This window comes from Oculina patagonica, unplaced genomic scaffold (genome assembly GCF_052425735.1).
Source record: "Oculina patagonica isolate OP01 unplaced genomic scaffold, crgOcupat unplaced2, whole genome shotgun sequence".
In the NCBI taxonomy this organism is placed as follows: Eukaryota; Metazoa; Cnidaria; class Anthozoa; order Scleractinia; family Oculinidae; genus Oculina; species Oculina patagonica.
The window spans coordinates 1,704,700-1,730,275 of record NW_027558036.1 but is presented as its reverse complement, the minus strand read 5'-3'; the positions used below and the strand labels follow the sequence as shown (position 1 = coordinate 1,730,275).

At 38.8% G+C, this 25,576-nt stretch overlaps 1 protein-coding gene across 5 annotated transcripts; it reads left to right on the top strand.

The window, feature by feature from the left end:
• Nucleotides 1–5,317: 5,317 nt before the first annotated feature.
• Nucleotides 5,318–24,448, top strand: LOC144640144 (uncharacterized). 5 transcript variants are annotated; one of them, XM_078499358.1, is made up of 14 exons: nt 5,318–5,658; nt 13,878–14,303; nt 14,969–15,058; nt 16,512–16,587; nt 17,207–17,270; nt 17,752–17,836; nt 18,263–18,339; nt 18,645–18,681; nt 19,466–19,529; nt 20,082–20,192; nt 20,902–20,925; nt 22,012–22,126; nt 22,925–23,017; nt 23,690–24,448. In XM_078499358.1, the coding sequence occupies exons 2-14, from the start codon at nt 13,921–13,923 to the stop codon at nt 23,818–23,820; spliced, it is 1,350 nt and encodes a 449-aa protein (XP_078355484.1). In that variant the 5' UTR covers nt 5,318–5,658; nt 13,878–13,920; the 3' UTR covers nt 23,821–24,448. The 5 variants fall into 5 exon arrangements, 4 of the variants coding, with proteins under 4 accessions (XP_078355484.1, XP_078355481.1, XP_078355482.1 ...); XM_078499355.1 differs by having other exon boundaries at nt 18,645–18,756; XM_078499356.1 differs by having other exon boundaries at nt 5,538–5,550; nt 18,645–18,756.
• Nucleotides 24,449–25,576: the final 1,128 nt, after the last annotated feature.

Below are 25,576 nucleotides of genomic sequence, written 5' to 3'. Positions count from 1 at the left end.
GTAGCCAGATCATTGTGAAGTGCAGGGTCAACAAAGAAACTTTTTTCATGCAAGCCTTATACGTTTTTCGCGACCCTTAAATTCCATCCCGTTATTTCCAAAAGATAACTGAGTCCAATCTTCATTAGGGCTAGGTGTTTAACCAGCCTTAAAATTGTTTTTAAAGGTTTTGTCTGTTTAGTTTTCGTATATAAACTGAAATTAAAATCTTAGTTAAAATAAAAAAATAAATAAAAAATATATACAGTTTAAATTACCTGGAAGATGGCGCGCAACTTTTTCTTAAGCTTGCCTTGTAATATTGGGTAGTAACTACTATAAGAGGAAACACGAAATACTCCACACTGCTCTTCATTCTAATTTTTAGGAAGTTTACTGTTTATGTTTTGTTTAACATCATTATGAATTCAACTTGTCAACTAATGCCTTGCAGTTGACGTTCATGCATGTCTGGTTCCTGACGTTTTGTTGGCACAACGAAGAACAAGGAAATATTAAAGTCACCTCAGCGGAAAGCTTTTTTGGCCAAAAACTGACGTTGATCTACACATAAATTTTTGTTTGAAAATATCGAGGGAGTGTAAAATAAATTATTGTGGACCTGTCATTAATAACATATGGCATAAAATTCAGTCGATATAATGCTCTTAAAATCAATAACCGATTCCTAAATATATTTGTTACGTCGAAAAGCATGCTCGTTATATATGTCGAGATCAATATACCATACTGCGTTTACCTTTAATAAAAATTGTAACATTTTCGGCAAGTTCTAATTCCAAGCTAACCATAATATAATTTAATAATCAGCTGCCCTGACTGCTTGCTGTCAAAAATACCGTGCATATTACAAAAATATTCATAAAAATAAAATAGTGAAAAAGTTGTTCACATGATGAATCCTTGCAAGCCTTCCTTAACCTTCGCAAGTGTCCGACTATGTTTGGCATCCCTCGGGTGTTCTTCTTTTATCTTCAGACGGTAATGTTCGGCAGTTCGAGTGTTCTACGGGGATCTTCGGGTGACTTCTGCAATCGTCGGATAATCTTCGGACGATCTTCGGAGATAGCTTAGATATATTTTAATTTGACCTCCCCTTTCCAAATTTTGCGGGACCCATGCCTTAATTCACTTGAGTTTAAAATGATTACTTTTGAACTGGATTTTTTTTTGTCGTTCATAACATATGGCGTGAAATTTATTCTATATAATGCACTAAAATTTTCTTAATCGTTTCCTAAATTATTCCTTGCGACGGAAAGCACGCTCGTTATAAATATTGATTTTTGTGTAGGCTTACTGCGTTAAAATTTCATAAAGGGTATAGCATTATTGTTTTTAGTTCTAATTCCAAGCTACACAAATTAATCAGACTACGAGTGGTATCTTATATAAGACACGAACGGAAAGCGAAGCGACGGAAAAATTGAAAGGCAGAGGAGAAGCACGAGCCACAGAAACGTTTTCTTTACTCATTTCTATCGGCTATTTTGCTTGTTTACAAGTAAAATGGTAAAGATATTGGGGGAAGCTTGTCACTCTTGGACCAAATTCCGCACATTTTTGTTAAAGTCTCAAGGGACTGCTTTAATTTCTCAAGGGATTTGTCTGTGGGTGTTCTAAGCGTCACTCGGTAGTAGTGCGTCAACCGCGTGCGATGTCGAAGAAAAATCGTGACTTGTCAATTTTATAAACGTTATGTATTAACAATTTTGAAACGCGAGTAGCCCAATTGCTACATTACATAACCAATTGAGAATGAGAGTGGTTCAGCGCACGAAGGCAACGAAGTTTAAAATGGATTAAAAACGCAAATTTGTACTGGTACAGGTCTCTCACGCACTAATGCGACGAGGATATATAACCTAAAACGATTAAGAACGCAAATTTGTACTGGTGCAAGTCTTTTACACACTAAAACAGATTAAGAACGCAAATTTGTACTGGTACAAGATCGTACAAGTCTTCTACACACCAAAGCAGCGCTAATATTTAACCTAAGGCGTTTAATTTCGTTACAATTGGTTGCGTTACTGGCGCTAAACACGAGTAAATAATCATTTTTTCGCGTTTTTTTTTTTTTTTTTTTTTTTGGGGGGGGGGGGGGACAATTGCGCTTATTCGTGAATTTTCTGTCGTGTGTAATTCTCTTTACTTGTCGGGCAATGCATTGGATCATTTGTTACGGAGAGGGGCCTTGGAGTTTTAAAGAAGCTTATTAATCCATTATTACCAGAAACTCATTAGGAGTTTCTATTATTACGTTATTTGAACATACAAGGTCATTGAAAACACGCGAGGTCCTAGTGTATGTTGAATTTGCTGAATTTATGCGCGAGTGAAGAATAAAAAGAACTTCATATTCGGTTTTCTACTGTCTATTTTATGTGAAGGAGGCATAAACTCAGACCTGCTACATTTTGACAGAGTTCAATTAAGTAATACATTAATATTTCTCCTTATCGAAATAGTATGTGTCTTTCTCTCCAAATAAAGTTAAATTAAGGGAGCTTGCCTTCTTTTTTCCCCCCACTCTTGGCAAATAGGAAACTATTTCCACAGAATAAAACACAGCCAAGTTGCTTCTTTTGTCAGTGTAACAGCCTTGATAATTACGATTTGCATTTTTGGCGATGCTGTGGAGTTTCGATCAGATCGCCATGGCTTTGAGTAATGCAAAGAATATTTTTATTGTTAATTTCATCTCAGAAAACTCATCCAGCAGTCGCGGTAGTTAATCTTGAGCTTTACATCAAGGAGATAAATGTTGTTCGACATGACAGTTGCACAGCTTGCTATACGAAACTGTCCATAAGAAATTTGATGTTTTAACAGAACTTGACTGTCTTCTTTTTCGTTCCGAACTTTTCGTGCCGACTCGAATGTTTTCGCAATTCACGTGACACTGATCACGCAACTCCGGATACGTCCACGAGAGAACCCACGCAATTTTGCGTGTACTCGCGCGGCTTGTGACGTCGAAGATGCCGTCAATTTTCCTATACACATTTATACATTAATCTGTTACATGAGGTGAAAAAACTTTGTAACTCTACTGCATATATGCCCTTCTCTTCAATCAACTTGCCCGTTTTCGGGGCACGCTAGCCCTTCCGTGCGAGCAAACACGGCGGATATGCCATGTCATCACGCTTTTGTTTGCGTTGCAAACACTCTGATTGGTGGAAGTTTTCTTCCGTTTCAGAATATAGCTAGAATGTTTACTTTACAATTAAACGCTAAAAGAGCTTACTCTATTTTTTTTCCAATACATCGCTTTAATCAAACCTAAAACCATTGCAGTCGTCAGATATTTGTATTAGTAAGGAATCTCAATATTTTTTGGTCATGCTGATTATTACCTTTCCGATGTTTGAAGAACATGCTTTTACGAAATTAATTGCCTTCGGCCAAACTTATTTACTTTTTGGTTGCGAGCGTTCTCCTGATTGGATAGTAGCCTCCACTGTGTAAATAGTTCACCTCGAATCCAAAATAATACCGTATCGTTTCTGAGGAAACGAAACAAAAACGAGCCCTGTGAACCCCATTTTTTATTATTGAATAATGATCAGCATGTTCAGACAAAACTATTTGCAGTTAAAATAAAAAAAAAATTCCCTCCAAGTGGTTTCAGAGCCACCTTGGCTTCAATTTTCGACATTATTATATTAGCAGCAACTTATAATTATTCGAAGCAGCCAAGAACTATTTTTTTTATCCCCTACCACATTTTCCAGATCCGCAAGCGGTAAAAATTACAATTATTGTGCCATTATTTATTAACTTAGGCTTACGTCTTACCTTCTCCAGCACTTTTTTTTCGTTTCAGTTCCGTCTTTTTCTTTGCCTTTCTGTTTCTTTGTTATTTCCTAATCCTTTGTTTCATTAGTTGGTCCGTCTTTCGCTTTTTTCTCCTTGCTCTTCGCTTCTTCTCTGCCTCTTTTGCCGGCCCTTTTCTCTTTCTATTTCTCGCTATTGTTCGCTGTTTCTTTGCATGTTTAACCGAGTCGCCAGGCGCATAGGAGGGGGGGTTCGAGGGGTTCGAACGAACCCCCTTTGGAGGTCAATAATGGAGGACTGAAAAGACAAACTGATGATTTTCAGCTTTTAGCAAATAGTGGGGAAATGGAAAATAAACTTTGAGTGTTGCAGCTTTTAAATTACCGTGCAAGAAAACGCTAAAAGTAACGGGAAAGTATGAAATTGTTAGGAGAATAGGCTCTCCCCACTGGCTCTCAAGTATGATATGCCTGTCGATCTGGACGAAATTGTCAATCTATTTCAAGGCCTCCACCCGAGGATGATGCAGTTGTCGAGTTTGCTTTACGAATATTCCTGTAGTGAATTAGTAAGTAAGTGGCCTCAATACATCCTAGTGACCTAGTATTATATGTAGTCAAAATAATCTCATCGTTGAAAAATATTTCCTTAACAGGCGTTCGGGATTTGATAAATGGGGTATCAATAGACGAAAGGCAGGGAATACAATTTCGGGGGACCCAGGTGATACGTGTATTTAGTGCATATTGACGCTGCTTTTAGTACATTGTCGGTGGAGCCGGGGGGCGGGGGGCTTAAGCTTTTGCCCTGAGATGCCTTTGCAGCATACGTCAAGCTTTTGTAAAACGTTTAGTGTACTGAGCCAGTAGGTATGTATGAATGTATCAATGTATCAATTCAACAAAACGCCGGAAATATTGTTGTTATGACTAAAAATACCTGTTATTTAACACTCCGTCGAGTTTGAAATGTTGACGTGCACAATGCTCAAAATGGCATTTCAGGGCTTCTAGATTTCATAATATTCTGGGGGGACATGTCCCGAGACCCCCCTAGAGGCTCGCGCCTTCGGCGCTCGTATTTAATAACCCCATAATAAATATTCCTGTCAATACGAACACCCTTCCAAAAACCTCAGCTACGCGCCTGGGACAGTCCTCTCTCGTTTTATTCTCGTTGCTCTTCGTTGCTCTTCTGCCCGTTTTATTGGCCCCTTTCTTGCTCTTTTTGCAGTTTTTGTCGCTGCTCTTTGCTACTCTTTCGCATATTTTCTCTTGATCTTTCTCGCTCTCTATCCCTTCGTAGATCTCTTGAGCCTTGTATCCTCGAAGTTGAATTTGCTATACTCTCGTTTGTCGACATTGACATAACAACAGCCCTGAATAAATTTTTTCTCTTCGCCTTTTACAGTCGTTTTGAAATTTCTTTGTCGGCAATGCGATTTCCCGCCAAAAACGCGGGTTGCCACAGGCGTCCTCTTCGTCCCCAGGCCTTTTTGCCTTTTGTCGCTTCGGAAGCATTACATGGTCTTACATTTGAGGATCTGTAAATGATCAGTTATCGACAAAACTCGAGTTCCGTAGGAATTTCAAACCGCGGTATAGAAATCGCCAACGAAAGAATGAAATAAACTTCATTGGCTAAGCCGTGTGTGACCGTTGTAGAACTGGGAACGAATCTTTGCGCTTCGACCAGAATGCATTGCGACTTTAAAAATTAAGATGGCTGCCGAACTGGAACGTTGTGTATTGTACGTGTGAGTAAATGGTAAGTTTCTTTAAAATAACAAGGACTAAAACTAGATCACAAGCACGTCACTTCGCTCCTAAGATGGCGTAGAGAGAACCTGAGCCGCAAGAAGGTTTTCTCAAGCATGTAGGTAACATGTTAAGAGCAAAGATCCACTGATACCGCGCGAAAACAAAAATAAGTGGCACAAAAGTTGAACATCAGAATTCTTGATATGCCACCCAAAGAAAGCCTATGGTAGACCTAGAAGCGTGGTGGGATTTTTTTCTTCAAATATTTCTTCAACCGGTCAAAAACTTACAAAACCGTTATGAACCCCAGTGTCTTCTAAAACACACAAAATAAACATGACTAATACCGTGTCGTAAACTTCGCACTGGCTCATTCGCATTAGATGAAACCCCGTTTTTGAGCCTAGAAATGTACTATTAAAGTGTTTATAAGTCATTTGAGTCCAATCTTTCTTCTGTAAGTTAATTGCGAAGGTCACAGCAAGCCGCTGAAAGTCACTAAAATTCGGTTATTCGAAATTCTTAATTTGGCGCTCTTTTTCGAGAGAGAATTTCTCTACCCGGTAAAACTCTAAATAACTTGAATTTCAGATATTTTGAAAGGGGAAATGCCATTCTAAAACCTAGTGTAAAAATTTATTTCGGGCTCTCTATACGCGCTGAGTGCGAACGCTCTCAAAATACTTATAATTACAAAATTATCTGTGACTGAAACGTAAACAATACCCACATTCTTCCGGCCTGAGAGTCCAAAACGTCTTCTTCTGAGTCTTTCCTCCGTTTTCTACTAGTATTTAGATGTAATCTACAGCAGAAGCTACCTGTTAAGATCATCCTGGACACCATATCTTCCAAATATCGAGGGTAAAGCGAACCATCTTTAATATCGATCAGTCTTCAAGCGTGCTGTCGACAACTTCAGTACATCTCCGTGTTGACATTCAACATTCGACCACTTCCAGGTCTGCCATGATATATTCCCATCTCTTGTTAAACAGTCGTCGAATAAATATACCCTTCTTGTTTCAATCCTTTGATTTCTCGACCGAAATGCCGGTCCGTTCAGTTCTTCATGGTCGGAAACAAACCAGACAAACTGTTGTTCTCCGATGACATGTTGACTAATTTGAAACTTGCGTGTCACGCAATCGCTTTCGTACTAGTCACTCGGTAGTTTTTTGTTCACGATTTCCAGAAATGAAATAAAAAACTCGATGGTTTGAAAGATCAGGGGAAGTGGATGGAAAGGGTCGAAATGAATTTCAACTTGAAAAACTCTGCCGGAATTTTTCAAGTTCTCGCTAAAGTTCTCGCATTTTTGTTTCCGAAACCGATCATGATTGTTCTTTTAAAAAATAACCCAGCCGAGTTGTTGAAAAAGACAATCATGATCCTTTTCGGAAAAAAATGTGAGAACTTTAGTGAGAACTTGACAAAATCCGGCAGAGTTTTTCAAGTTGAAATTCTTTTCGACCCTTTCCATCTAGTAGGGGGATTATGGCACAGTTTCGACGAAAAACAATCAAAATACTTCCCTTTTAACGCTGTGCCAACACGAATTCACGCAAAAAGGAGACTTACGATCGTAAACTTATTTCAAGGCTACAGCGCTTAGCCTGCGAATACAGCCGCCTCGCATCCTAATCGCTCTCGTGATTACGTACGGACTACTCGTTTCGCACGTATCAGCGGGAGCGATGAGAGGCGGCTGTTTTCCCAGACTGTATACAGCGCTTGGTTTAATACCGTTATTGACTATCCATAGAAGCATCTACAGCAGTTGTTTTACAATATGCAAACAACCAAAGGTTAAATTAATGGCAAATCATTTCTGAGCCTCAACGTCTTGTCCAAAATAATATTGTTATCGTAAGTGCTGAACCCACTCCATCACCCCTCCCCCTCTCCGCTACACCTCACCGAAGGCACTCAACCCCCCAGGGGGGGGGGGTACTCGGGATTTAAAGTTACGGGGATGATCGAAGAAAATTTGGCAAGTATTTTATTGGGTGGCTTGATTTAACTAGGGATTTTTTGGGGTATTACAAACAATCTCAAAATTCGTGGTAATGCCTTGACCACATAGTTCTGCAAATAAAGTACAAACAATCAACGTGTTTCTAATGTTGTTTTTTTGTGTGTGTACCATTCCCCCTTTCTGATTTATTTCGCGGCTTAGAAATTTGACATGGGATTTTTTGGGGGTTGGTTTTTGGTCCAGGGACTTTTTTGGGTTTAGTTGGAAGCCCCAGGGATTTTTTTGGGTCTTGATTTTCGCTCCCATTCGATCATACCCGTCATTTGAAATCCCGAGTACCCCCCATGAGCTCAACCCAAGGTCCAGATCCTTACTATCCTTGCTCTTTTATATCCTTTTGAAGACAAAATAAAACTTCCTTTTCGCTACCTGACGAAATAAAAACTTGTATAAACCTTCAATAAAATCGAGGATGTTGCCCCTTTTACATAGCTTCAGAAGTGACACGCATTTCTACTTGAATTAAATTTTCACTTTCGACAGGGGTCCATTCGGCTTCAAATAAAAAAAAAAACAATTTCGAATATTTAGATAGATCGACTGTCCGGTGTTTGGTGGATTAAAAGAAAAGTAATATAAGGGATAATTCCTTACCCCTTTCGACATTTCATAAAGGGCAATTGGTAGAGTAAAACAGACTATTTCGTTTTTGCCTCTTGTTACTTTTTCTGTCAAAGTGTTATATAAGAGTAGAGATATGGACGGCGTCTCGGGCTCGAGGCCTCGGGTATAAGTACTTTTCCCCGTACGCAAGGTACGCGCTGGTCGTAAAAGATCTAAAAGTTACTTCCTTTCTTCATGGTTTTTTCAAAAGCTGTTGGAGCCTAACGGCCCGTCAGGCCGGAGCTTCTTCTGTAATCGTATTGACCTATTTTTTTTAGCAATGTCTTTGACCAATCACCACTTACCCAACCACAGGAGGCTCCGCCCCTAAGTGAAGATCCTTATTTTTTTCTGTATTTTGTTACAGAATAAGTAGCAAAGACCTTGTTAAAAATGAATAAATGTCGTTCTGGATATCTCAATACAATAGTTAACAGGGCAAGGTATTTGTTTGCTGTGATACCTGATTTCACAAAAGGACGTATGATCTGGACCTCAGGCGGAGTACCGCTCGTCGCCGTGTAGGCAGGGGTTAGTGGGTTAGTGGTGATGGTGTGGGCCCAGCCATCTGATGAAAATATCATTTGGCCAAGATTCTGTTTCTTGCAAATAATGGTTTACCATATATTGTTTCAACCTTTGGTTGATTGAGTATAGTGAAACAATGAGCGCTGTACTACCTTTAAAAATCCAACAAGCTGTATCACTCTCCTCTTTTGAAAATCTTGTCAAAGCCCACTTTATTCATAGCACCTAATTTACGAGTTTTATCTTTTTTATATACCAGTTCATGCTTGTAATTCGCTTTAGTTTTTAAACTCTTTTATATAACTATTTCAATTACTAAACATTAGCTTTTAACTCTATTTTTATAACTATTTAAACAATTAGATATTTTATATTTTTAGAAATTGTATTTAGCAGGGCCCCTCTGGAGACCAGCCACTGTGCTGAATGGGCCACCCTGCATAAATAAAGTTTTACCTACCTACCTACCTACCTACCTACCTACCTGTATTAAACCTTTAGGACTAGTTTTCGAATTTAATTTAGACGTCCTGATCTCCCGGCCTGATCTTCGAATTATCGGGTGTTTTTTTATTTATGGATATCGTGTAACAAAAAACCAACCGAGTGACTAAGGGAAGGGATTGCGTGACACGCAAGTTTAGTCAACATGTAATCGGAGAACAACAGTTTGCCTGGTTCCAGTGCGTTGTTCTTGACCATGAAGAAATGAACGGACCGGTATTTCGGTCGAGAAATCAAAAGGTTGATACAAGAAGGGTATATTTATTCGACGGCTGTTTAACAAGAGATGGGAATATATCATGGCAGACCTGAGAGTGGTCGAATGTTAAATGTCAACACAGAGATGTACTGAAGTTGTCGACAGCACGCTTGAAGACTGATCGATATTAAAGATGGCGATAGGATTCGAAATTCGCTTTACCCTCGATATTTGGAAGATATGGTGTTCAGGATGATCTTAACAGGTAGCTTCTGCTGTAGATTACATCTAAATACTTAGTAGAAAACGGAGGAAAGACTCAGAAGAAGACGTTTTGGACTCTCAGGCCGGAAGAATGTGGGTATTGTTTACGTTTCAGTGACAGATAATTTTGTAATTATAAGTGTTTTGAGAGCGTTCGCACTCAGCACGTATAGAGAGCCCGAAAAAAATTTTTACACTAGGTTTTAGAATGGCATTTCCCCTTTCAAAATATCTGAAATTCAAGTTATTTAGAGTTTTACCGGGTAGAGAAATTCTCTCTCGAAAAAGAGCGCCAAATTAAGAATTTCGAGCAACCGAATTTTAGTGATTTTCAGCGGCTCGCCGTGACCTTCGCAATTAACTTACAGAAAAAAAGATTGGACTCAAATGACTTATAAACACTTCAATAGTACATTTCTAGGCTCAAAAACAGGGTCTCCTCTAATGCGAATGAGCCAGTGCGAAGTTTACGACACGGTATTAGTCATGTTTATTTTGTGTGTTTTAGAAGACACTGGGGTTCATAACGGTTTTGTAAGTTTTTGACCGGTTGAAGAAATATTTGAAGAAAAAAATCCCACCACGTTTCTAGGCCTACCATAGGCTTTCTTTGGGCGGCATATCAAAAATTCTGATGTTCAACTTTTGTGCCACTACCCGCTCGGTCTGAGTCGAAATTTCCTCTTAATCATCATAGCTTAGTTCCGAAGTGTGACCTCGTGTTATAGTACGTACTTCAGGTACCTTTGAGAGTCCACAATTTGAGTATTTTTTTATGTACCGCTAATTTCTTATTTTTGCCGATCCAGAATACTGTATGTCTGTTGGGATACAGTAGTTATTAAGCGTTTTATAATGTTGTTGATTAGATTCACATGTACAATAACTTGCCTAATCTCTGCATATGCATACCAGTAAGCTATTTTTTTTAATTAAAAAACGCGAACAGCTCCTCTAGCGGCACTTAAAATTTACAAAACTCACGAAAATTTTACACAACCTTTCGCAAAAATCGGACTTTTACAATACTTAAACCTTTCACCATTCTATTTCTAGTACAAAAATTCCCCCAAACAGTGAATTTCTATGTCAAACTTTCAGTCTAAAAAAGCATGATTTGATTTTTTAATCAGGGTTTGTGCACTTCAAATAGGCTTTTGTATTCCAAAAAATACAACACAAGCAAGAAAATCCTAGACAAAAACATCGTGATGAATTAGAACATTTATTTCATTCAAAAAAGAGAGGAAAATTAATGGAAACTTTGCACAACTCTTACCGCGCTGTTCACCCGCACGGAAAACGTGACTGTAGAAAACAGTGGGACAGTTTGAGTCTATACGGCTTTGATCTTGGCATCAGAGGTTCGAAGAGTTCTTCAATAACTCGAGCCATTTACCATTGACAAATTGTGAAAATAATTCCTTCCATGATTCGATTTTCTAAACAGGGTTTGTGCACTTCAAATAGGCTTTTGTATTCCAAAAAATACAACACAAGCAAGAAAATCCTAGACAAAAACATCGTGATGAATTAGAACATTTATTTCATTCAAAGAAGAGAGGAAAATTAATGGAAACTTTGCACAACTCTTACCACTCTGTTCAACCGCACGGAAAACGTGACTGTAGAAAACGGTGGGACAGTTTGAGTCCATACGGCTTTGATCTTGGCATCAGAGGTTCGAAGAGTTCTTCAAATGGGCTATTGCATAAAATTTTTGTTCCCGGCCTGTTGAGGAACGGTGGAATTCTTCAGGGGCAAGGGCAAAAATCTGTGGATTTCCTCAGGGGTAAGATAAAAATATAAGGGAATTCTTCAGGGGGAATGGGTGAAAAGTTATGGAATTCTTAGGGGTAAGAATGCATTTCTAATGGAATTCTTGAGGGTTTAGTGCATTTTCAAAGAATTTCATTGGGGGTTAAGGCATTTTCAGTAGTTTTCTTTAGAGGTGTAGACGTTTTAACGGATTTCTTTAGGGGTAAGAATGAAATACCTGTCCTCAACAGGGGGGTGCGGATATTAAATGCAATAGCCCAATTAACTCGAGCCATTTACCATTGACAAGTTGTGAAAATAATTCCTTCCAAGTTTGAAAACTGGCCTCAAAATTCTAACTCTTAGAAAGAGCATCTTCTTAGTCAGTCAAAATATGGTGGAAAATATAGATTTGCGCGCCTTGTGAACACTTCATGTTTTTATGGAGTTCTGTTTCTTCACTTCACGATTCAAGGATGCCATTTTGAAGTCTGACCATGTGGTTTCAATTTAAAATATATTAGATCCCCCTCTAGGAGACTAGTTACTAGGTCTCTGATCTCAAATCTTAAGCGGTCAAATTCCCAGAAAAGCGGTTTAGTATGTTCCAGTGGGAAAACAGAATCCCGGTTTTCCGGTTTAGTGTGATGAAAGGGTTAAAAAGGTCAAACATTGATTTCATAAAAAGAATTTCTGACAACTTCAACAATTATAGCTCTTGAGTTGGCTTGAATAAGTTTTTACTTGGAGTCAAATGCGAGTCTTAAAAAGGCTTCCTCATGAATTGTCCGCAGCTAGTTGCCATTTGTGTGGGACCCACACACTGTCTTATACATTTTGCTCTTCATACATGATTCTTCAATCCACGCACGCTGTGATTGAAATAATTTAATTTATTAAAACAATGTCAAAGAAGCTGCATTGTGTGTATAAAGTGCAAATCAGCGTACATGTCCTGTACCAGTAGAGTCTTATATGGAAGTCTGTGGACTCTCGTAGAATTTTGATGTAAACGCTCATTTCAGTCAAGTCAATTCTATTTTGTATAATAATAAAGCTACAAAAATTTTTTTTCACAAATATTCACCTGCCTTTTAGTTTTGTAAAAGTCAATCTTTGAACAGAGGTTGTGTGACATTTCTGTGAGTTCTGTGAGATGGGTTGTTCACATAGCATGCAGAGACTAGGCAATTTTGTCTGTCAGTCAAATCAACAGTGCTCAAAAGAATCACAGGATGCATCTTAACAGACATATAATGACTACATAGGAAACCTACTAAAATGATGGACTCCTGTATGAATAGCAAATTGAAGTCAGCACTGTACAGGTGCCGTACAAATAGCCACTGTATCCAGAATAAGGTCAAAGCTGCCTTTTACTATGCTTTCAGGTAGCTGAAAGGTATACCATGATAATAAAAATGTTTTGAATAAGACCTTGTGGAAGATATCGGTCTATGTTATATTAAGGTTAAACAAGCTTGTTGAAAAGAATTTAATTTATGTTGCATCAGAACAGAGTATACACTTGAATAATTGGCTTTGCAATAAGGCTTGCATAAAACAAACATTAGGTCAGCTTGTTACAGCTTGTTGTATCCTTTATTTTCATCATTTTCTTAATAACAAGCAAAATTCTGTTCAAGATTACCGGTACTTTGAAGCGTCCTTACTTTTAGCAGGTTGCAACTTTCAGGAAATTATTGATATAATCATAACAGTGTTGAAATTTCATTACTTTTGGAGGATCATTGCTTTCAGAACCTTACGGTAGTTAGGCAATCAAGCCAGTTCAAGTAGTGCAGGGACATGAAGCATTGCTTGTAAAATGCCATTGCAAGGGGTGACCCTATTCAGTTGAATAGAATGGCCGATTGATGGAATGGCACTAACTTTCACTCTGGGTTACTTGCAGTTAGCTTCAGTTCACCCGGGTTTGCTTGCGGTTAGCTTTTATTTCTTGGTTAGGGCAACATATACTAGTATTGCCCTAATCAACAAATAAAAGCTACCTGCAAGTAAACCAGGGTGAAGCTAACCTCTAGCAAACTAATGCCATTCTGTCATATAACTATTCTGCCTTACAGGTTCACCCACAACAAACTGGGCCCTCTCCATATACATGTGTATAGTAAAATAAAACAAACCAAACCAAACGAAAAACAAAACAAAAATAAAAACAAGTCAAAGAACAACAATAAAACAAAAACATAACAAACATGCTAGTAATATCATGTTATGATTTAAATCTGACTTATTCTTTGATTTTGTTTTCAATTTCATGTTAGATTTATTTTTACCTTTAATAGGTTTTAGTTGTTTTATATATATGCAAACATTTTATTGTTTTTAATTAAATTCTTGTAAAGCGCTTTTGATCAGTACATGTAAAAAGCGCTATATAAATTATTAAATTATTATTATTATTATTAATTATTAGACTGACAAGGATTAGAAACAATCTTTGTTCCGTTTATTTGGAAATGGGCAACAAACAGAGTGGTAGAAGACGGGAAAGTCAAATGGTACGTCCACAGTTTGCATCATCAATCAATCCTTTACTTCCACCAGAAGCTGTTGCCAGACTCACTGACTGCTTAAACAGACTACCTATTGCCCTCGATAAAGGTGTTCGGGATGAAGTGATACGTCGTGTAGAACTGAAAGGTACAGAGGATACCCCAGAAATTCTACTTAGCAAAGGCCAAGAGGCATCTGGAATTCATGTGCTGGTGTCAGGGAATGTAACTGTTTTCAGTGAAAACCAAAAGTTTGTCTTGAGGGAAATTCAAGCAGGCGATTGCTTTGGGGAAGTTTCTGTGCTGTTTAATATGAAGTGCACTGCTGATGTGTGGTCATCTAACAGGTACATACATGTGCATGTCAGTTCCAATGTTTAGCAGGGTGTCGCAGCTATTGAACAAATTGAACGATTTATTAAGTGTGATATTGTAAAGGTCAAAGCATCGCGGGAAGCATATTGCATCGTGAACTGTTTCAGTCGTGTTTGGACTGCCAACATTAAAGTAGCTGCCCACAAGCTGAATCTTTAGCATTTGGAAGAGGGGGGCAAAGGGTTTATGCGTGACACGTGAAAAGGGCAAAAACTAGTCCGTGACGCGTGAAAATAGGGCAAAAATTAGACCGTGACGCGTGAAAAATAGTTAGAAAAGAAACGTGATCCGTGAATTTTGCTGTTTCAAGTATACGTGATACGTGAATTTGGTTAAAACTTGTGCGTGAAACGGGATCACGAACCCCCCTTTGGTACCCTCTTGGAATCGCTTTAATTTCCCTTCAACTGGTCGTTTTGTCCCGTCCCATGATAGAATAAAACATTGATTTATTTAAAATAGATTCATTGCACTAGTATAGTAATAATATTTTAATTTAATAAAACTGCAGTTGTAAAAAATGTCTTAAATTGACTTCAGCTTTAGTGACTTCTCAATGTCATGCTCGTGATACTGGCAATAGTGCCCATGTTATGACCTTACAACACATTTAATAATATAATTGTATTTTAACAAGGTGTGTGATATTACTTCTGAAGACCTCTGATGCTCGACAGCTGCTCACGTTTCCCAGTGAGATAACTCTACTGCAGTGGTTTCAACAGAGGTTGGTGGAAATACTACATCTGTTCAGTACATACTAAATTTCTCTGCAGCAATTACATGTAAGAGGTTTCATTCTGAGTTATAAAATTTTCTCCTTTAATGCTTGCTCTAAAAATGTATGTAGCCAAATTAGATTACCGGTAATTTGTTTATAATATACAGGTATATATTTTTTAAGTAAAGATAAAGATAAAGGACTAGCATTTTACTGACAGACATTCACATTAAATAAATTTCATTAAGCTCCATGGTCAACACTAAAGATTCTGCTTGCAGCATTTATGAAGACAGTTTCAATCTTTTTGATTATCAATTTCTTTATTAGATGGGCCCCCAGAGGGGGTACTTGGGACTTCAAATGACGGGGATGATCAAATGGGGGCAAAAATCAAGACCCAAAAAAAACCCAAGGGCTTCAAACTTAACCCAAAAAATACTTAGATACAAAATTGACCCCTCAAAAATCATCAACAAAATATGTTTCTTTGTACTTTCACAAAAGTACACAGCTAATGCACTATCATGAATCTTCAGATTATTTTTAATACCCAAAAACATCCCTACTTAAATGAAAAAAAAAAATAGCTGCCAAATTTTCCAACCCAAAAAAATCCTTCGATCATCCCCGTCACTTGAAATCCCGAGTATCCCCCCTGGGGATGGGCCCAGGCTGCTATCGGCCTACGCACGCCCGTCTCTTGCGTTCGGTAAGTTTCTTTTGTAGGAAGGGTATTGAAGGTCACACATTCTGATTGGCTTAGACTGGTCATCTTTCATCAGCCACTTAAAATAATTTGCCAGGGTGGAGGAAGAGGCATGGGACAGAGGGATTGTAATTACTTGTTTTCCTACGTCACTTATTCTGTTTGGCTAACTACATCTCATCTCTCATCGGCCACTTGAAATTGCTTATTGGGATGAGGGATTTTATAAATTACCATGCATAATATGCATTTTGTATAAAGTGTTTCACTCAATAAGAAATTCTGCTTAGACCACAAAGCAAAACAGAACTAGAGAGTTAGAAAGGACTCAGATACAAGATATATGAACAAAAGAGACAAGTTATATTTCATGAGTTTTAGTGTAAGAAAGAAAACAGACGTAAAAGCGGTGTAAACAATTCATGATCAAAGCAGTCGTTTGACCTTACCCACTCTGGCGGTGAAGTATCGTATTATTGTTATCGCTTGACGTGCTTCAATATAACGAAAAAAGAAAAAAAAAACGTTACTATGCCGGTCTATAAAGCCACAGGGCTTCTTGTTCCACTTAATTTACTGGATGAGATGCTAGTATACTATTTCTTTGGTAGTTGAAGTGACACTGACAATAAATTAAATAATTGCTCTGTAGTAGATTTTATACTATAATATTGTAGTTTGATATTTCCTCGCTTAATGTTAATTGTTAATAATAATATTAATTAATCGTTAATTCAACGTTAATTGTAGGAGATACCTTGACACCAGTAAACTGTTTGACAACCAACAGCTGTCAAAGGAGATTGCTATAGATGTGTTACAAAAGGTTGGTAGACACACATCATAACTACACTGTGTTTGCCTTAGTTACTATTGATTTCCCAGATGTCTGAGCTGAAATGGCACAATTATAATAACGATATAAATAATTTTACAGTCGAAGCTCTCTTAACGGACACTCTCGTAAGTGGACAGCTCTACTTACAGCCGCCTTGTTGTAAACCCTGTTTCAACTCTCATACAAACACTGTATTTTTACAATCTTGTAAGCGGACATTCCTGTAAGCGCCGCGGACACTTTCAGAGATTACGACTTAGACTTTTTCTTTGTTTTTAAGCTCCTGAAAGTGGACAACCCAAAGAAAATCATATTTACAACCTCTTCATCTTATTTTTATCAATCAACTTCACATCGCTGTTCATCACAATGATTTCACAGTAATTACAGTACCCTATTTCAGTGCTTGTTTCGTCGTCATCCACGTCCCTCCGGTTATTGTTAGCTGGGCAAGCTCCCTTAAGCGGCCCTTTATCCCCCACACCTCTAGTGGCCCCTTTTGAGAACCATTATCGTAAGCGGCCAGCTCCTGTTACGGACACTTTTTTGCGTCCCTAGTGTTCCGCTTACGAGAGCTTTGACTGTATTATTGTTTTCTTCTTCTTAGTCCCCAGTGGTACACAGCTGGAGAAAAGAGTCTTTGGCATCAGTGGTCACCACCATAAAGCCAGGTCAGTTAATTTAAAATTATGTTTTTAAAAAAATATAGATATAATGCAGTAGGTATTCTTAGCTTTCTCTGGTGAATGGATAAGCAAGTTTTTAATGTAATGTCATTATTTATTTCACACCTTTCTAGTCAAATACTACCGTATTCATTCAATTAAGCGCCCAACCTTGAATAAGCACCCTCTTTGACTAAGCACCCACCCTGAAGGTTGGAAAAGTTAATACATGTAAGTGCCCAGCCTGGAATAAGTTATCTACTCTGCTGGGATATCAATATCCTCTGATTCTTTACTAAATAATCATGGTAAAATTGGCCAACTACTTCGTAGTAAAGCTGCACGCCTACTGTTACTTCAAAACTTTCTGAACCCCAAACTACATGTAATAATTCAGGAAAAAAGAATTTACCAGACAGTTTCACTTAGAAATGCCATGAGGGAAAACTAATTCCTTTACTTTTATTTACTTTTTAATTTTTTGCAGCAATTATTGTACTGTATCCTACTGACAGCATAATTTTCAAAGAAGGATGGAAAGGACAAGAAATGTTTGTTCTAGTTCATGGACAGTAAGTTAAATTATACAATAAACAGTTGATAAATGTAAGTTTGAGAATGAACTCGTAAAAGTACACACAAATACATTATTTTGTGCTAAGCCTTATTACCAACATTGGTTGGAGGTGCGCAAAATTATCCACCATGGGATGTTCCCCGGGTCATATACAGGAAAAAATCCAGTGGTCATAATCAGTGTTGTACTTTCATTGGTAGGCTTAACTTCAAATCCCATATTTCTTCAATTAAACACCCAACGGGGCTAGAAAAGGGTCCATTAATATTGTCAACCTCCGCTCTCTAACCCACTCCTGCCATAAAATCATGTTCTTTTGTTTGTTTGTTTTCTTTTTTTTTTAATCCACCCCTCTCCTTAATTAGCAGTCAGTATTAATGTATGAATTGATCAATAATCAAGTTAATTGCTCTGTATGCAGGGTGAAGTTCTCAACTGGAAATCAGGAGCTTGCTACATTTGATGCTGGAGACAGAGGGTTCTCGTTTGGAGAGGAAGGTACCAGTGACAATTAATAGAATGTAGAAATTATTGATATAAAAATATAACATGCACCTTTTATTTGCTGTTTAAGCCTTTCAAAAAATGTCCAAGTTTGTGAAAAGGTGCCTTTAACTAGCTTAACACCCTCAGCAGGCTTTTTCTTTTTATAGTCAATGATATTATTAACAATGATTATAATTATTATTTATTACATTTGAAGCTGGAACATTAGATGCATAATTTATATATGTTTCAGACTGCCATTATAATCAGCCATTATGCCATGCCCACCTTCTTACGATATTATTTTTGCTCTGCAGGTTTCTTCACTGGAACTGAGAGGAGATCCACCGTCAGGTTAGGACAGATGCAAACATACAGCATGAAAGAGCATGTTTTTGATGGTGATACATGTATCTCTAATTATAAATGGTGATTGAAGGATTAACAATCTTTCCCAGTTTCAGCGATAAATTACTTGGTGATCTCGAGTGAATGTTACAGTTAGTATTGCACATGACAGTGTTCAATATACAGTACAGACTTTTACTCTTCTATTATATTTTGATGTTTTTTTTTTTACAGATTCTACCCTGAAAACCTTATCATACATCAACATGTATCTGTGTGTTGTTTGCACCCTACCATATCTTGTTCCATGATGGTACCTGCCCCTCCTAACCCATTCAGTTTCTCTCAAGGCTCCATAAACACTCTGACCTGTAAGCATTTTAGTGGGGAGGGGGGGGGGGGGGTCTGAATACTTAAACCAGATGTGATCATTGGATCCATATTATCGTTGTGACTGTAATTGGATTCTTCTTCAAGCTCTATTTTAGAATAGGTATCTAATGCACACTCGATTTAAATACCGAGGAGATTTACCTCCCCTCACATCACCCACCCAGCCCCCACCCTCCCTAAACATGTAAACAGTAAAGTTAAACCATTAATAAATGAGTACATGCCTATTAGAAAAGCCGCCTGCTTTGCTAATTAATAAACAATAAGGATCACCTGCCAATGTTTTCTATAGACTTTGAAAGCAGACTTTGGGTTTCACCACTTTCAACTTCTATCTGATAAAACCTAGAGCTTGAAGTACAATAATAGTTATGTATTATGTACATGTACTTCACAGGGCGGCTGGGCCATGCCAGGTTATTATGCTTCGAGAGGAAAACTTTCATGATGCTGCTAGTCAGGTTCTTATATAATTTTCATATATTAAACACTTTGCACTTCATGTAATTATACACATTTATCTTTAGGGATAGTAAGTTCTAGACACAGATCTACAATCATGTAAAAACAATTTTATACAATTTTGTAATCCTGCAGCGTTTTTGCTAAAGATTTTGATTTTATTTTTATGCATGGATCTTTTTGTATCACTGAAAACATTGTTATGCAAAAATAAGTTTAATTCTTTATAATTACAGTAACTTGGCATCGTTTAAATCAAGAAATATAGAAATTGGACCGAAAGGTATAATTCTGGGAAACAATGCACGAATTATGGGAAGAGCACGATCACTGAGTTGTATGATCAGTCAAATATGATAATGTTAAACTGGGTCACTAACATGATCATGTGCCAATTCCTTGACAAAAAATAGTTTTAATAGGTTTGCAGTAGAACCAAGCATAAACAAGAAATTTTTATTGCTATGATTAACACTTAAAGATTAAGTTGCTTGAGATCATCATCAACTACAACACAACAACACATGCTTTTTACAAATTTCATTGCACAGTTCACAACAGAGGCAACATTGCTTCAAGAGTTAAGTGTCAAGTGGAAACAACAGGTAAATCAGAGAGATGGCAGACTGTACTCAAAGTATGGAGGAGCCTTGGATTTGGAGGTTTGACCCTGTTTGTTATCTTGTGGATATTGAACTTTAAGTGCAAGCACATAAGTCCATGAAAACAGTCAGACCAGATCGATGATTAAAAATGTTGAACACATTCCTGCATTTTTACTTATCTAAGTTAAAGTGGACACTAGGCCAAGTGGGTCATGCTACCAGCAATTTGGAGGAGGACTATTTCTCCCCCCCCCCCCCTCCCCTCCCCTCCTCCCTGATGCTAGTCTGTCACAGAATTGCCAATTCTGGTACCTATATACAGCTGGGTGAAGAGAGGCACTGTGAAAGTAAAGTAATTTTGCCCCAGTCTAAAACGCAATGACCCTAGCCAGGGCTCAAACCCAGACTACACAATCTAAAGTCCAGGCCCCGGTTGTTTGAAAGCTGGATAAAGCTATCCACCGGATAAATCGCTATCCAGCAGGTAAGTGTTAGTGAAACATACTAACACTAGCGATCCACCCGATAGTGATTTGTTCGGTGGATAGCATTATCCAGCTTTCGAACAACCGTGCCAGCATGCTATGAACAAGCATTAGGTCACTGCAATCACCCTCAGAGATGGATGATCAAAAATAACAGAAAACGTTTAGCATACTCATGCATGCATTTTAACTCATTTCCCCATGCAGAATGCTTCTTTTCAATAAAGCAGTATATGTCATATTATAATGTTCCTTCTTTCATTATCTTTTTTCCTTTTCAGATCTTGAGGATGACTTTGAAGCAGGTGAGTAATAGCATAAGAAATGTCAAGTAGAAACTGTATGAAAGAAAGATCAGTGTTAATCAGCCTGTGGCACCCTCATCCCTAATCGTTCATCCCATATCCCACATCCTTCATCCCACAGATCCCTCATTCTGCATCCCTCATTCCTTATCCCACATCCCTCATCCTTTATACCACATCTCAGTATCCCTCATACCACATCCCTCATCTTTTATCCCTCATCCCACACCCCCCCCCCCCCCCCCCCCTCATTTCATATCCCTCATTCCACATATCCTTCATGCCACATCCTGTCTCCCTTCATCCCACATCCCTCATCCTTTATCCCTCATTCCACACCCAACATGCCTTACCTTCTAATCCTCTGTCGATCTAGACTGTCCACAGCCTCTCGATTTTTCAACGCAAAAAATGCAAACGAAGCGAGCGTGAAGCGCAAGCGCGCGGGGGGAGGGGGGAGGGGGCGCCAAGCCAGCGAAAGAAAAAATCTATTTTTTTCGCCCCCCGCCCCTGCCCCCTTGCTTCTTCCGTTTTGCGCTGGCGTCCAGTTCTCTCGCCGTTCTAACTGCTAGCTCATCGATCGAAAAAACAAGAAAAAGTAGAGGGCTGTGGACAGTCTACTGTCGATCATCTTCCATGCTTTATCCTTCTTCACTTCTTTCTTTTTCCTTTTAATTGAACCTTGCAATTGTATGACAGTCTTTGCTTACAACTGTAAAAAAAATGCTTGAGAACTTCGCTTGACTTTTCCTGTTGCGACGAACGTTAAAGGAGCAATGTCACGCGGATATTTTGTCATTTTTCTGATTACTTCCAAATTGAAGGAAACCTCTTAATAATAGTTTTCTAACAAAGAAAAACAACAAAGGAGTAATGAAAACGCGAAAATAACCAAGGATGGTTTCGACTGACGAAGATTATGACAGATACTGATCCCAGATTTTGAAGGACAAACTTGAAAAAACTTGCCAATTTTTTTCAAGATGTGATGTCCGTGGCGTAGCTCCTTTAACAATCATTTTTTTTTTTTCAATAAGTGCATGCAGTATCATAATCATCACTCAAGTCATGCGATTTTCTTGACAGACAGAAGAATTCAAAGCTTGTCCACCAGGACTCTTGTACATTCTCGCTCTGTCCATGGTTATCAAGGAAGTGCAAGCTGATGATGTCATGTTGTCAACCAGACAGTACCAAGAAGGTTGGTCTACTTTTTTCTTATTATTGTTGTTCTGTGAGTGGTTCACTTGTTTTGGAATGGCAGATGCAATGCGAGCAGCATTAAACAAAAGAATATCTCTCAACCTCGTTTCAAGGGTCTGTACACCCCGTCCCCTAAGAAGCAAAACCCTGTGAAATACAGCTCATGGACTGAAAATATTTGGTTGTGTTTTGTTTGCAAATTCAACAACACCTTTCACTTTCAGTCTTAATCCCCATCTGATTGACAGGAATTTATGCTGTATGTATGTATGCTGAATCGTGTCCGATATAATTAAATAAATGATAAGGTTGTAAGCGACGTCATAAAATCCTCATTATAAGCAACTCAACACAAGTAAACATCTTAGACATTGGCACAAGTTTTCAGGGGCAGATCGAGGCCTGGGAGGTTGCCCCTCCCCCCCTCCCCCCTGAGATGACCTGCGACTTTCAAATACAACTGGTATTCTGCAAAGAAATAATATGTGGTTTATTGGTTCACGCCCTACTAAGAAAAATCTTGGATACCCCTGTGCCCAGTTGCATAAAGCAACTTAATATAAAGTGGGATTTTCTGCAACTGCTCCTTGCGTTCCGTTGAATGTTTTTTGCATCGTCGTGGGTTTTCCTTTACTCTTTAGTCCGTCTTTGCCTGATTCATCTATAATAGCACGGGCCGCGAAAATCCTCTGGAACACAGGGAATGGTTGCAGAAAATCCCACTTAATCTTAAGTTGCTTTATGCAACCGGGCCCTGGTTCTTTACTGATACATGTATTTTGCTTTCGGTCTCAAGGCGGTACCCTGTTTGTAGTCCTACAAGGAAGTGCAGAAGTCATGGAAGATAATACGCCCACATCTCTCATAGTGGATCTTAAACAAGTATTTTGTAAGTAACTTACATTAAGAAACAAGCAATGATACATTTAATCAACCGGGGCAAAATGCCTGAAAAAAATTTCAGGGCTTTGAACACCGGGTTCAAATCCGTGACCTCCACGATACCGGTGCGATGCTCCACCAACTTTTACTATGAAGCAACTGGTAGCCAAGTTATTTTTGTGGGTTCTATTTTTCCCATGAAGGAATAGATGACAGAATAAATGAAATGATGCCGCCGTGCTAAACAATTTCATCAATTCTGTCTTACTTACATTCGCCATAAGAGAACGTTTCGCTAGAAATCTTCAAATGATTAACCGATAATACCATACTTCTTTTAAAATCCGAGGAAAATAATACTAGAATTCTTAAATCCAGTTATATAGATATGTAGCTCTGTAGGTAGGTTGAGGATGACTTTGAAGCAGGTGAGTAATAGCATAAGAAATGTCAAGTAGAAACTGTATGAAGAAAGATCAGTGTTAATCAGCCTGTGGCACCCTCATCCGGAATCGTTCATACCACATCCCTCATCCTTTATCCCTCATGAATCCCTCACCCCTCATTTCATATCCCTCATCCCACATATCCTTCATGCCACATCCTGTATCCCTTCATCCCACATCCCCCATCCTTTATCCCTCATTCACTTATTCAAAGTTCTTTTCACCCCCTGTAGGGAAGAATGATAGCATGCCTGACCGGGGCTGGGTGAAGGCAACAGAATTGTGCGTGGCGGCCTTTTTCCCTGAGGAGGCAGTGAGAGAAGCAGAGAACACATTCCCGGATGTTGTGTTGCTAAGACCCTAAGCGAATACGCCTTTGTTTCAACCGATATCGACAGCGTTCTTCATCGCCCGACTGCCCGGCTCCTGGTGGTGTGGAACATAGGCCCGGCTTTCCATCGCGCTCGAAGTCCACCAGTGTCGGTGACAGCCACCGAATCGAAATCCAAGAAGATCAGATTTAATAGTGAGTGGGTTTTCAACCCCCCTACTCACCCCAGTCCTGTAGGACCCGTTGAGCTGTCCTTACGAGTACCGTCTTCGTGTCCGTAGCCTTCCAGTTGTAAAGAACAGGAAGATGCGGTTCTACATGTATATCACTCGTATATCGGTTCAGTGCTGTTTCTATTGTGGTTCCACGTCTCCTTTACGTTATGCAATTCTGAGTGCCCGGCGGAAAAGTAAACCTTAGTGTTGTAGCTTAAACGATGCAAGCCAGAAACATAAGAACCTGTCTGCCGAGAAGCCTTGTCTCTTCTTCGTTGCTGTTTCCTTGAGGACCAAGAACATTAAAGTACAACTGAAGCTGCGCTTTGTGTTCCACTTTTCTAAAGAACTCGAACTGGAACATTTCATGCAGTTTACAAATTTCTTTTCTTATTGTATTACTGTTTTGGTAAAAACAAATGTTATTGTTGTTAAATAAAGTGTGTAATGGGTTGTCGTCGTTGTCATTCTTGTTGGAAAATAAGCCGAGAAGCAGAATAAGAGCAAAAAAAGACATAAGTTAAGAACAAATTTACGTTTGAGGCATGTAGCTGTGGTCGAAATCTCGGTGCAGTTACGGTGCCCAATGTTTACCTGTGAAAGCCTAAAAAGCCCTCTTGTTTTCCTCACTCGTCGTTCTTTGCGCGGCCCCAGCTAACCGTGGCTGGGCCACAGTGTCTTTTAGGCATTCAAATGCAAGATGGCGGACACACTATTGCGATTTTAGCGCCTGAAAGACCCTAAGGGCTGGGTCCGTGAAAGAAAAACAAATTTAAATGAATCGCGCACCAAGAACCCCTCATCCTCTCTTGGCGCACTTATGAACGCGACTGTGCGCGCTAGAATCAATTAGGCGTAACAGTTACCCATTTATACTCGTGAGTGGAGAGGCACTATGTGTTAGTCTTGGCCAATTCAAGACTAACACATGATCTTAAATGGTACCGGAAAACGCTTGTTGCCGCACCGCTTTGCTCGATTTGGAGTCCAACGTGATAAGCATTAAGCCGGCGAGCCACCTTTTCCCGTTTTTCCCCATTGGTGGCCATTGATTGACTCGATCAACAAATTGCCGCTCAATCTACCCAATGTGCTTTGGATCTTGGCGAGTCTTGTAATTGATTGACTATCCTTTTAAAAACGTTATTCATCGTTAACATAAACAAAGGTCTTCTAGAAAAATGTACTGCAGGAGGCAGTCAAATTGCCGGCAGAACTTGCTTTTCAATTTTAAGTTTTCCATATCTGAGTGGTCGCTTATCAGAGCGTCAACTGGAAATTAAAACATCTGGATAATTATTTCGGAGAACCCGCAGCGTAATTCAAGAAAATATTGCCATGTTTTTAGCATTTATAATAGCCGTTAAATTTGCCGTGTTTTTAGCATTTATAATAGCCATTAAAAAGCGCTGCGTCACTAACACAGTTCTAAACACAGTCACATTTCTCAAAGTCGATGTAATTCATGGCATAACTACAGAACATTATCATTCAGTTGATTATTTCCTTTATTCCCATTACGAGTCGCTTGGCAGTCTTTTGCTATCGTAAAGAGAAATTTAAAGTTGATCGGT

What these genes read in the sequence shown, in the direction of transcription:
- LOC144640144 (XM_078499355.1), top strand. Translation starts at nt 13,921, where the DNA reads ATGGGCAACAAACAGAGTGGTAGAAGACGGGAAAGTCAAATGGTACGT. An exon ending in TTTGTTCTAGTTCATGGACA is followed by an intron (nt 17,837 to 18,262) that starts GTAAGTTAAATT and finishes CTCTGTATGCAG; the next exon opens with GGTGAAGTTCTCAACTGGAA. An exon ending in GGATCTTAAACAAGTATTTT is followed by an intron (nt 23,018 to 23,689) that starts GTAAGTAACTTA and finishes CACCCCCTGTAG; the next exon opens with GGAAGAATGATAGCATGCCT.